Source organism: Sus scrofa, chromosome 14 (assembly GCF_054392235.1).
Source record: "Sus scrofa isolate SSC_HxYL_T2T_F1_AM1 chromosome 14, Sscrofa_HxYL_maternal_Yorkshire_Landrace_v2.0, whole genome shotgun sequence".
NCBI classification, from domain to species: domain Eukaryota; kingdom Metazoa; phylum Chordata; class Mammalia; order Artiodactyla; family Suidae; genus Sus; species Sus scrofa.
The window spans coordinates 164,495,690-164,509,092 of NC_139396.1; the positions used below are offsets into that span (position 1 = coordinate 164,495,690).

Below are 13,403 nucleotides of genomic sequence, written 5' to 3' on the forward strand. Positions count from 1 at the left end.
GACACTTGTTTCCAGGTAGCCCACAGCCTTCATGAACCCCCAGGGCAGGGTGTGATCCTTCTGACCTGACATCCCCCTGGGCTCCCTGGAGGCAGCAATACAGAGGGAGTTGGGACCAGCCTCCCACCCAACTCTGGTGCATTGATCTAGTTTCTCCAGGGGCACAAGGAAGATGGTCTCCTCTAGTAGGTGCAGCCTGTCCCGCCCAGGGAGGCCCAGGCGTCCCAGAAGGGTTGGGAAACAGGTGTGCAGGGCTGGGTGAGGGGGCTTGGTAGCTGAAGCCCTTATAACATATACGCTGGGGTCCCGGGATATGCTGAGCGGAGTGTGTGCCTACCTTTGCTGTATCTCAGCTCCTGGCCTGGCCCAAAACTCAGTGCAGGGTGTTTCTTGGCCAGCTCAGGAGCAAGGGATGGAATTACAACCAGGACCCAGCTGACCCACACTCCTCTGGCTCACATGGCCTCCCTCCCTGGGGGAGCAGCTTGGAGTGGTCCAGGCAGAGCCGGGCAGCTGTGGTTTCAAAGAAAGTGCTGTGGCCAGGTCAATTCACAGCCAACTCTGACAACTGATGGGGACCTTCACTTGGTACCTGGGCCAAACCCAGGCTGAGCCCCCAAACACTCGCACCCCACCCCGACTCTGTACTCCCCGCCTGAGCACCCATTTTGCTGCCACCAAGAGTGAGAATTCCCTCCTGGCCTGGAGGCCTGACTCCGGCTGATGGGTTTTCCTTTAGGGAATCAGGAATCCTGTGCTGGCTTGTGGATGGGGACAAGCCCAAATGGTAACAGGTTCAGCTCACTTGCAACAGAGAGCTTCCAGGTGTGTGGATCCTGTTGGACATGCCCCACATCAAGGTAGGAAGGCTCACGGTGCCCCTCCTGTGTGGCTCAGGGAGCGATGCAGGCTCTCGTGGAGCTGGGGGGTTTGTGGGGTAGTAGGGGCCACCAGAGGGTCTAGAGTGGAGTTAGTTCTCTGCATGTCTCCCTGGGCACAGGGACCTTGCCTGATGTCTTAATTATGTGCTTTCTGCAACAGAGCTGCCAACACCACACACTCTCTCAGTGCCGCCCCACCGCCCCATGCCTCCCTGGGCCGGGCTGGCTGTTTCCCAGAGGCTGCAGGGGCTCACCCCCCAGATGACTGCAAACAACGGCACCGCCGTGGAGGAGTTTGTCCTGCAGAGCTTCTCGGAGGAGCCTGGGCCACGCATTCTCTTCCTGGCCATGTTCCTCCTCCTTTACCTGGGGGCTCTTGCAGGGAACGCCCTCATTGTCACCGCCATCAGCCTGCACCCAGGCCTCCATACCCCAATGTACTTCTTTCTCACCAACCTGGCCATTTTAGACATCGTCTGCACCTCTACGGTTGTCCCCAAATTGCTGGAGAACCTGGCACTCAAGGGTGGCACCATCACCTACCAGGGCTGCATGACCCAACTCTTCTTCCTGACCTGGTTTTTAGGGGCGGAGCTCCTGCTGCTGACGGTCATGGCCTATGACCGCTACGTGGCCATCTGCCGCCCGCTGCACTACAGCAGGCTGATGGGCCGGCCGGTCTGTGCTCTGCTGGCAGGCAGCGTATGGGCAGCCAGTGTGGTCAACACTTCTGTGCACACAGGGCTAATGACAAGGCTGATGTTCTGCAGCCACAATCAGATCCAGCATTTTCTCTGTGAAATCCCCACGCTGCTGCTGCTCTCCTGCAGCCCGACCACCCTGAACAATGTCATGATGATCCTGGCGGACGTGTACTTTGGAGTGGTCAACTTTCTGCTCACCCTGGCGTCCTACGCCTACATCATCGCCAGCATCGTGCGCATGCGCTCCGCCACGGGCAGGCAGCGGGCCTTCTCTACTTGCTCCTCCCACCTCTTGGTGGTCACCTTGTACTACTCCACGGTCATCTACACCTACATCCTCCCGGGCTCTGGCTCCTCCCTGGAAAACGGCAAAGTGGTTGCTGTGCTGTACACGGCAGTCAGCCCCACCCTGAACCCCCTCATCTACTCGCTGCGGAACAAGGATGTCAAAGTGGCCCTCGGGAAGGTGTTTTCCTGCATCCGTGGCCGGCATGGACCTTGCAGGCTCACGGGCTGATTTGATAGTAAGACGCGGAGAGTCTGAAGTGAGAATCAAAGAGCAAGAAGGAAGTTAATGTGATACACTTAGGTGATATGCGCTGTCCGGCAGGAACTGCCGGTTTTCCAGGTGGCTCTGAACTAAGCCTTCCAAGGCCCTAAGGGTGGATGCTGTCAGGGCTGCAGGAGGAAGGAGGCAGGGGAGACCCAGCAGGGGCAGGAGGAAGAGCAGGACGCTGGGCCGGGTGGACCCCCTCCAGCACCTTGCAGCCTGGTTTTCTCAGCACCTGGCACCTGGAACCTTGCCTGAGGGGTGCTGCTGGCCCCTTCCCATTCCAGAGCTGGGCTCCAGCGGTGAGGGAGTGCCCAGAGTCTGGCTGGCCCAGTGTGCACACTGCCTGGCACATTCTGGCGTGGGCAGGTCCCTGTATCCTGCTCTGGGCCACATCACCCAGAGCCTGATTCTCCCACTAGACTCCTGTTGGTGGGGGGTCCTGGTTCTGGCACCACAGAGACTGTGACACGTGGTGGCATCCAGCCTTCCACCTAAGGACCTGCAGCAAGAGGGGCGCTTCTACTTATTTTTCTCCTTTCAGAAAAGGGCACATTCATCCTTTTACCAGGAGACAGTGCCAGGGCAGGAAAGGGTTGTTTTTGCTTCTTCGCACAGAGCACTGCGGCTTATTATGTTAGGGGCCCCTTTCCTCCTCAGTCTCCTCGTTGTTATTTGTCCCACCCTCTGTGCTGGCCCCTGAGATTTGGTGTGCTTCATGGCTTCATGCGAGCCCCTCCTTTCCTTTAAGCCCATAATAAAAGCTGCATTTCTTCTTAGTATTTGCCAGTGGTCTCCAAATATAGAGCTACAGTCAGAGCCTCACCTCTGAAACCCAGAGCATTGCCGTAACTGCTTAGCTGACCCTTAGCCGACAGTGACATCCCTCACACACCTGGAGGCCCATTGGGACCTCACTCCACAGGCATATGCCACATATTCAGCCCTTCAACCGCATCCAGGCGGAAGAGCCACAGCTGTGTTTAATAGTGTATTTATTCATTCTTTCAGCTTTATTGAGTTATAATTGACACATAGGTCTCTGTAAGTGTGTGTGCAGCATCATGGGTTGACATACACCTATTGTGAAATAATTGCCACAGTGAGTTTAGTTAATATCCGTTATTTCATAAAGATACAGACAAAAATGAAAAAAGAAAGAAAGAAAGTGTTTGTTTTTCCTTGTGATCAGAAGTTTTAAGATCTGGAGTTCCAGCTGTGGTGCTGTGGATTAAGAATCTCATTATTGTGGCTCAGTCTCTGTGGAGGTTCAGGTTCAATTCCTGGCCCCAAAACTTCCATATGCCATGGGTGCGGCCATTAAAAAAACAGAACTTTTAAGTTCTACCCTCAGCCGGTTTTAAACACACGCTGTCAAGTGCAGTCACCCTGTTGTCTGTTACGTCCCCCCCTTGTCTGTCCTATGACTGGAAGTTTGCGAGTCTTTTATTTCCTTCAGCCCAATCCCTGCCTCTCTAACCTCAGATCTGATCTCTTTTCCTATGAGTTTGGTTTTTGTTTGTTTCTTTGTTTTTTGTTTAGGTTCCACATTTAAGTGACATCATATGGTATATACCCGTCTCAGGCTTCCTTCAGTTGGCATAATGCCCTCAAGTTCTGTCCATGCTGTTACAAATGGTAGGATTTCCTTTTTTAAAAAATTGGGATAATATTATTATAATTGTATAATTGTATAATATATAGCATCATCCCACAAATTCTTATCTGTTTTATTGCCATTTTCATTAAGTTTAAAATGCCATCTGACCTCCTGAGTTCTTAATTTGACCCATGTCCAGAAACGCATTATTTAGTTACATATTATTTGGTTACTTTTTCAGATATATTGACTTCTAATTTAATTTCCTCATGGTCAGCACCCATAATTTCTATGACTTAAATCCTTTAAAACTTGTTGAGACTTATTTTATGGCCTAGTATGTGGCTTTTCATGGGGAGTGTTTTGACACCTTTGAAAAAAATGTGTATTCTGCTGTCATTGCTCAGAATTCTGCTGAGCATTCTGTTAAGTAAGAATGAGGTCAAGGTGACCACGGTGTGGTTCACGCTACTATATCCTTGTTGATGTTCTGTCTAATTCTTCTATCAATTACTGAGAGAGGAGGTTTGAAATATCCCTCTACAATTGTGGGTTTGTCTATTGCCTCATGCAGTTCTTTCAGTTTTTTCTCATGTGTCTTGACACTCTGTATGTAGGTACATAAGCATTTAAGGATATTGTGTCATGTTAGTTGTTTCAAATTTTATTCTAATCCTTTATTATAAGATGCCTCCTAAGTCCCTGGCAATATATATATTTTACTCTGAAATTAACACTGTCTGATATTACTGTTATCACTCCTGTTTTTTCTTGACTGTCATTAACACGATACATCTGTTTTCCACCCTTTGCTTATAGTGTACTGTGTCTTTATTTTTTAAGTGCTTTTTTTGTGGGCAGCATGCCTTTTATGTTTATCTAAACTATGCCTTTTAATTGGTATGTTTTGGCCTTTTACATTTAATGTAACTATTTCACAAATATGTGAAAGATTTTTTACACCTAGGTTCAGAATTCCTAGGTTTTTTTTTCTTTTAGTACTTTAATGTTGTTGATTCTTTTCTTTTTATCTTGGATTGTAGCAAGAAATTTGCCATTATCTTTGTTTCTCTGTATAGATCATCTACTAATAGTTTGAAATAATTTGAGTGATTATTTTGTTAAATTTTTCCAGTTGCAATAGGATGTAATTCCACTACAAGCAGAAGCATGTTTGTTTTTCTTCCCGTTGTATCTTCAATAGATGGGGCAGACTCTGGTACAGAGGACCAACCAATCCTGCCAAGTGCATGAACACATTTGCTGTAATTAATGGCCTGTACAGTCTATTCAGGCACTTGGCAATGAGAAAGTGTAAACTAAGAGGAAAACACACTGTAGGAAGGAAAATAGCCACTTACAGGACTTTGTGGGTTTTTAAATCTTATTCTTAAGTTTCTGAGGATTATGAAGGGAATATTTGGGAATATTAGGGTGGCTAGGGATTTCTTGACCAAATCCCAGTGATTTACTTGGACAAAGATGCTTGTGATCTGTGTGTGTGAGACACTGTGCAGAAGCGACTGAGGAAAGCAATGCTGGATCCCTCCTTGCATCCCTGGTTGGATTGTGAAGCAGACTCTGTAAAAGCCTCATCTTGTTCCCGTCCCACATTAGTACTGTCATACTAATGAAAAAAATAAACACATGTTACTTCCTTCAAGCAGAATGGATGAAGAATGTCCAGCAAAAGGAGAGGTTTCTGGCCAAAACTGTTGGACAATGTGAGAAATAGTTTCCGAAAAGATGCATGGTAAGGACAGACTTTGTGTATGTCTGGCCCTTTATTTCTAGCCTTCATAGACTAGGGATACATGACCAAATGCAGTGCCATCAGCAATGGGTGAGTCTATTTAGGGAGTTTGTGGTCCAAAGAGCCCCATACACACTCTGTAGTTTATCAGGCACTCCAAGGGCTGTGTGAGGAAGGATATGAATGAGTTCTCAAGTCCAGTTCTGCTCTCTGAACAGTCAGATTTTTCTGGTGAATCTGGCTGGAAGTGGAGCCATGCAGAGGGATTCAAGTCAGTATACAACCACTTTCATTTTTGCATACTGATGTGATTCCCTCTGAATGGCTATAATTTCATATTTTCCCACCCACTTGGCTTGAGGATTCTGTGGGATGTTGAAAGACCTGGAAAGACCAAGATACATACAAGGGTGGCCCAGACATTGCTGGACCCTGAGAGGAGTGGGGAAGAGGGAGGATGACCTGGAGTGTGAAGAATAGACTAGAGACCAGCACGTTGATGCCCAATGATCTTTTCTCCTTTTCCTGGACCTTTATCCAAAACGCAGACCATGCGGTTGCTTCTCATCACACTCTGAATAAAACTCAGCCTCCTCACTGCAGTCTCCAGTGTGCCATGTGATTCCGCTGTGCCCTCTTCTGATCTCACTCCCCAGCTCTCCCTTCACCATTGGCCCAACTGCATCTCCCTGCTCTCTTTATGTCCAACAGGTTGCAGGTGCCCTCACTGTCCTGCCTCTTCAACTGGCCTGAGCCCTGCTTTCATTCAGGTCTCAGAAGAATTGTAACCTACAGAGTCTCTGCTGTTGTCTTCTGGCCTGGAAGCTACCCTCCAGATCTTTAGACGATATCATTCTGTTTACTGTTTACAATTACATTGTTTCCTTATTTGCCCATGTATATTTTACTAGAACATAAGCTCCATGAGTGCATGGAGTTTTATCTGTTCATTTCACCGTTGAATTTCCAGCATCTAGATCCATCATTGGCAAGTGGTAGGCATCTCATAAATGTCAGTTGAATGAATGCATGAACATCTCACTTACTAGATTGCAGATTCTATGTTCATGAAGTCTTCATCTACTTTATTTAAGCTGAGCACAACACTGAATGCCTGGCACACAGTAGGTGTTCAGTAAACATTTCTTGAATGAACAGCATGTCCATGATCTTCTGGAGAACTCTGAGGCTGGACTATAGACTGTATATGTGATTTTTGTAAATGTTTAGAATTGAGCCACACAATTGTGTTGTTTTAGGACTCCAGTGGCAAGCATGCCTATTGCTTGGATGTCAAAGAAGCAAAGAACACGGTTAGCAAGCCTTGATCACTTCTCCAAGTCTTTTGAAGGAGACCTGTCCTCCAAAGGCTTAAGTAGACAGAGAGGGGAACCAGTGGCACAGGAGGGTAGAGATAGTGGGAAGAGATTCTCTGAAAGCGGACTGAAAGTGATGTCCATCCTCTTACAGGGAATTCCCAGGAAGGGTGGACTCGGAAGGGTCAAAGAGGGTGTGTGTGAACATCCTTGGAGGTGCTGAACCCATGTTGATCCTTGGTGAGCTAGTGCTGCTTCCCCTGCAGGGGGACAAGCTTGCCCCCAGACACCCCATCCAGAAGTCCATCATCACCCACAACATGTGTTCCCCACTGGTGTTCCTGGTCACTTGAATGACAAGTCATTTCTTAGTCTGAACACCTGTCAGCCAGCCATTAGCAGCCATTCTTTCACTGCCTTGGGAAGGCTTCCTAGAAGCTGACCTGGAGGTAGCACTTTGGGCAAGTGGTTTATTAATCAGATTCTCCAGGCGACCTGTGGTAGGGAAGGAAACTAAGACAAACATGAGTGTGATTGGTTTCAGGTGAAGTTTCAGCCTGATCCCAGTGGGATCTCTGGAGCATAGAATTGACCAAGGTATGTGGATTAGGCTTTCAGTCTCCCATGCCAACCAGCTCTTTAGTGTCCTCTGGCCATGCAGACAGGAATGTAAGTGTGCAAGGCATTGGTGTCCTCACATCCAGTGTCCTCTGCAGGTTGGGTGTGCTCCAGCTTTTCTAGGGCCCATCATGGAGAGATGAGTAATAGGCCCACTGGCTGGTAATAGTCCCACTGGCTGCAGACCCTGAACAGATCTTTGTTCCAGTGGTAGCTGTACTGAACAAGATCTCTGAGACAGTCCTGTCCACCTAAAGAGCAGGCAGAAACCACACCCACCTGAGTTGGACCCTGTTAACAGCACCACCAACAGCAGACTCTACTGCTTACTTAGCAGTGACTCTGTGACTATGAGTGGCCCCAACCAACTCACACTGGTTCCTAGAAACAGTACTGTCAGCACAGGGACCTAATAGGAGAAAGTCTCTAGCTGCCAAATTTAGTGTGTAAAGACTAGAAGCGGTATTTGCTCCTTCAAATGCACAGACAGCAATGCAAGGCTACACAGAACTTGAATAATAGAGTCTACGTGACACCACAAAAGGAAAGTAATGAAGCTTTAGAAACTGACCCCAAGAAATGGAAACCTATGAATTGCTTGAGAAAGATATAAAAATCATCATGTTAAAGTAGCTCAGTGAGATACAAGAGAACACTGATAGATAATCAACCGAAATTACAAAACAGCTATGAAAAACGAGAGGTTTAATAAAGAAGGAAAATCCATTAAAATCAAACAGAAACACTAGGCCAAATATTACAGTGTCAAAGCCCAGAAATTCAACACAGAGCTTCAACAGCAGAGTTGATAATGCAGAAGGAAGAGTCCATGTATCAAAGACAGGTCTTTTGAAACCAGCCAGTTAAAGGAATGGAAGCAAACAAACAAATGAACAAACAAACAACAAAAAAGAAAAGATGGAAGTATCACATGAAACCTATGGGAAATATTGAAATGATAGAATAAGGCCTTTTGTGAAATTCAGGAAAAAGAGAGAGCGCTAGCATTCCCTTGTGGCACAGTGGGCATGTTCACTGCAGTGGCTTGGATTGCTGCTGTGTCATGTGTCTGATCCCTGGTCTGAAAACTCCCACATGCCATGGAAGTCAGCCCTCACAAGCTACCCTGGGGTTCTCTTCCATATAAATAGCTGTCCATGTCTCTAGGGGTTGTTTTCCCTAAACTCACAGAAAAAGAAAAATATAATTAAAATGAGGATGTTCAGGAATAATTCCAAATTAAAAGATCAGGACAATTCCCCTGAAGGAGGAAACAATGAATCAGACCTCTGCAGTCCAGCAGACACTGCATTCAGAAAGGAGACAATGAAAATGCAGAGGGACTTAAGAGTGGGTATGAACCGTTATGCAGATTACTTTAGAAAGGTACTAGAAAATATAAGGTGGAGCCAGGAAAAACTAAAAAAAATTCATTTGCAGAATTGCAAGCTGAGTTAAAGTCATTGAAGAGCAGAACGAATCCTTCAGGGGAATGAATAAGTGACTTGGAAGATAGAATAATGGAAATCATCCAATCAGGACAGCAGACAGACCAACTTGTGGAACCTGGGAAGCAGCTACGAGGGGTGGAGCAGAACCAGGCGGAGAGTGGGGAAGGCAGAGCAGGAGGTGGAGGCGGGGCCACTGGCCCTGGAGCTGCATGCCGCTGCACCTGTGTGGGCCCTCCGAGTGGTACCCCTCCACTGCCCTCAAGGGCTGTGACGTGCATATAAAAGTTAGAACTGAGGGAATGGATTAAGATGGCAGAATAGAAGGACTGGAGCTCAACTTCTCTCCTAAAAATCACAAAATTCACAACTAAAGACTGAGCATTCTTCACCCAAATGGACCAGAAACCTTAAAAAAGATATGCTACTTCAGAAGAAAAAGAGGAGGACACATCAAGAGATAGGAGGGGATGATTGCATGATATAAACAACCCCGTACCTCCCAGGTGGGAAGCTCCACAGACTGAAAACTAGCTGGTTCACAGAGACTCACATGCAGGAGTGAGAGCTCTGAGCCCCACATCAAACCCTCACATGTGGGGATCTGGCACAGGGAGAAATAGCCCCTGGAGCATCTGGCATAGAAGGCCAGTGGGACTTGTGTGCAGGAGCTCCACAGGACTGGAGGAAACAGAGACCCCATTCTTAAAGGTGCAAATGGACTTTCATGTGCACTGGATCCCAGGGCAGAGCAAGGGATCCATAGGAATCTGGGTCAAACCTGACTGCAGTTCTTGGAGGACATCCTGGGAAAACAGGGGTGAACGTGGCTTGTTGTGAAGGACGGACATTGAAAGCAAAGCTCTAAGGAATATTCAGCAGCAGTGCCTTTCTCTGGAGGTGGTCATTTTGGGAAAATCTGGCCCCACCCATCAGTCAGCACTGAGAAACCCCAGAGCAAACAACAATCTAGGTGGGATCACAGCCCCGCCCCTCAGTAAACAGGCTACCTAAAGACCCCCCAGGCACACAGCTACCTCTAATCCCATCCTGAGACTAAACCCCACCCACCAGAGGGATTAGAATCAGCTCCACCCACCAGTGGGCAGTCATCAGCCCCTCCCATCAGGACGCCTACAGCAAGCCCCCCATGCAGACTTCAGCAAGAGGGGGACAGACACCAAAAGCAAGAGAGGCTACAACTCTATTACCTGAAAAAGATCACCACACCAAAAACCTATAAAAATGAAAAGACAAAGGACTATAACTCAGATGAGGGAGAAAGCAAAAACCCCAGAAGAACAGCTAAGCCATAAGGAGATTCTTAGCCTCCAGGAAAAAGACTTTAGACTGTTGATGCTGAAGATGATGCAAGACCTTGGAAATAAACTGGAGGCAAAGATGGATAACTTACAGGAAACACTGACCAAAGGGAGACAAGATATCAAACTTAAACAAGAAGAGATGCAAAATACAATAACTGAAATAAAAAACTCACTAGAAGCAGCTAAGAGCAGAATACAACAGGCAGAAGAACAAATAAGTGAGGTGGAGGACAGATTAGTGGAAGTTACAGATAGGGAAGAGAAAAGAGAAAAAAGACTGAAAACAAATAAAGAGAGTCTCGGAGAAGTCTCGGACAACATTAAACACACCAACATCCATATTATAGGAGTGCCAGAAGGAGAAGAGAGAGAGAAGGAGACAGAAAATATATTCCAAGAGATAATAGCTGAAAACTTCCCTAACATGGAAAAGGAATCACTCACTCAAATCCAGGAAGCAAAACGAGGACCATATAAAATAAACCCAAGGAAGAATACCCCAAGACACATATTAATCAAACTGACCAAAATTAAAGACAAAGGCAAAATCTTGAAAGCAGCTAGGGAAAAGACACAAATAACATACAAGGGAACCCTGATAAGGTTATCAGCAGATTTTTCAGCAGAAACTCTGCAGGCCAGAAGGGAGTGGCATGCTATACTCAACATGATGAAAGGAAAAAACCTCCAACCAAGACTACTCTACCCAGCAAGGCTCTCATTCAGATTTGAAGGAGAAATCAAAACCTTCACAGATAAGCAAAAGCTGAGAGAATTCAGCAACACGAAACCAGCCTTACAACAAACACTAAAGGAACTTCTCTAGGCAGAAAAGAACAAGAGAAGAAGGAAAGAAAAAAGAGCAACAAAAGCAAATCCAAATCAATTAATAAAGTGGCAATAAGAACATACATATCAATAGTTACCTGAAATGGTAATGGACTAAACGCCTCAACCAAAAGACATAGACTGGCTGAATGGATACAAAAACAAGACCCATGTATATGCTGTCTTCAAGAGACCCACTTCACTTCTAGGGACACATACAAATGGAAAGTGAGAGGATGGAAGAAAATATTTCACACAAACGGGGATCAAAAGAAAGCTGGAGTAGCAATACTCACATCAGACAAAGCAGACTCTAAAATGAAGACTATTTTAAGGGACAATGAAGGACATTACATAATGATCAAACGATCAATCCAAGAAGATGATACAACAATTTTAAATATCTACGCACCCAACACAGGGTCACCACAATATATAAGGCAACTGTCAACAACCTTAAAAGGAGGAATCAACAATAACACAATCATAGTGGGGGATTTTAACATCCCACTTACAGCAACGGACAGGTCAACCAGACAGAAAATCAATAAGGAAACACAGGCCCTGAATGATGCATTAAACCAGATGGACGTAAGAGATATTTATAGGACATTCCATCCAAACGCAACAGAATACACATTCTTCTAAGTGCACATGGAACATTCTCTATGACGGATCATATCCTGGGCTACAAGTCCAACATCACTCACTTTAAGAAAATTGAAATCATTTCAAGCATCTTTTCTGACCACAATGCTATACGACCAGAAATCAACAACAAGGAAAAAACTGCAAAAAACACAAACAGGTGGAGACTAAACAACATGCTACGAAACAACCAATGGCTCACTGACGAAATCAAAGAGGAAATTAAAAAATATGCGGCAGCAAATGACAGCGAAGATACGACACCCCAACACCTATGGGATGCAGCAAAAGCCGTTCTAAGAGGAAAGTTTATAGCGATACAAGCCCACCTCCGGAAACAAGAAAATGCTCAAATAAACAAGCTAACTTTACATCTAAAGCAGCTCGAGAGAGAAGAACAGACAAGACCTAAAGTTAGTAGAAGGAAAGAAATCAGAAAGATCAGAGCAGAAATCCATGAAATAGAAACAAAGAAAACCATAGAAAAGATCAGTGAAATGAAAAGCTGGTTCTTCGAAAAGATCAACAAAATCGATAAGCCCCTAGACAGACTTATCAAGCAAAAAAGAGAGAGGACTCAAATCAATAAAGTTAGAAATGAAAAAGGAGAGGTAACAACGGACATCACAGAAATACAAAGGATCATAAGAGACTACTGTATGCAACTATACACCAATAAAACAGAAAACCTAGAAGAAATGGACAAATTCTTAGAAAAGTACAATCTTCCAAGACTAAACCAAGATGAAATAGAAAAGACGAATGGACCCATCACAAGAACTGAAATTGAAACTTTGATTAAAAAACTTCCAACAAACAAAAGTCCAGGACCAGATGGCTTCACAGGCGAATTCTATCAAACATTTAGAGAAGAGCTAACACCTCTTCTTCTGAAACGATTTCAAAAAATTGCAGAGGAAGGGACACTCCCAAACTCATTCTATGAGGCCACCATCACCCTGATACCAAAACCAGACAAAGATACCACAAACAAAGAAAACCACAGGCCGATTTCACTGATGAACATTGATGCAAAAATCCTCAACAAAATACTAGCAAACCGCATCCAACAATACACTAAGAGGATTGTACATCATGATCAAGTGGGATTTATCCCAGGGATGCAAGGGTTCTTCAATATCCGCAAATCCATCAGTGTGATACACCATATTAACAAACTGAAGAATAGAAACCATATGATCCTCTCAATAGATGTGGAAAAAGCCTTTGACAAAATCCAACACCCATTTCTGATAAAAACCCTTCAGAAAGTGGGCATAACGGGAACCTACCTCAGCATGATAAAGGCCATATATGACAAACCCACAGCAAACATCATTCTCAATGGTGAAAAGCTGAAAGAATTCCTGCTGAGAGCACAAACAAGACAAGGATGTCCGCTCTCGACACTACTCTTCAACACAGTGTTGGAAGTCCTAGCCACAGCAATCAGAGAAGTAAAAGAAGTAAAAGGAATCCAAATTGGAAAGGAAGAAGTAAATCTATCCCTATTTGCAGATGACATGATACCATACCTAGAGAATCCTAAAGACACTACCAGAAAACTGTTAGATCTCACCCACAAATTTGGCAAAGTCACAGGATACAAAATTAACACACAGAAATTGACGGCATTTCTATACACTAACAATGAAAGAGCAGAAAAGGAAATTAGGGAAGCAATCCCATTTACCATCACATCCAAAAGATTAAAATACCTAGGAGTAAACCT

At 45.2% G+C, this 13,403-nt stretch overlaps 1 protein-coding gene across 1 annotated transcript; it reads left to right on the top strand.

Annotated features, from left to right (window-relative positions):
• Positions 1 to 1,085: 1,085 nt before the first annotated feature.
• Positions 1,086 to 2,139, top strand: LOC100152524 (olfactory receptor 13A1). The gene has a single exon (XM_084993324.1). The coding sequence runs from the start codon at positions 1,086 to 1,088 to the stop codon at positions 2,100 to 2,102; it is 1,017 nt and encodes a 338-aa protein (XP_084849450.1). The 3' UTR covers positions 2,103 to 2,139.
• The last annotated feature ends 11,264 nt before the right edge of the window (positions 2,140 to 13,403 follow it).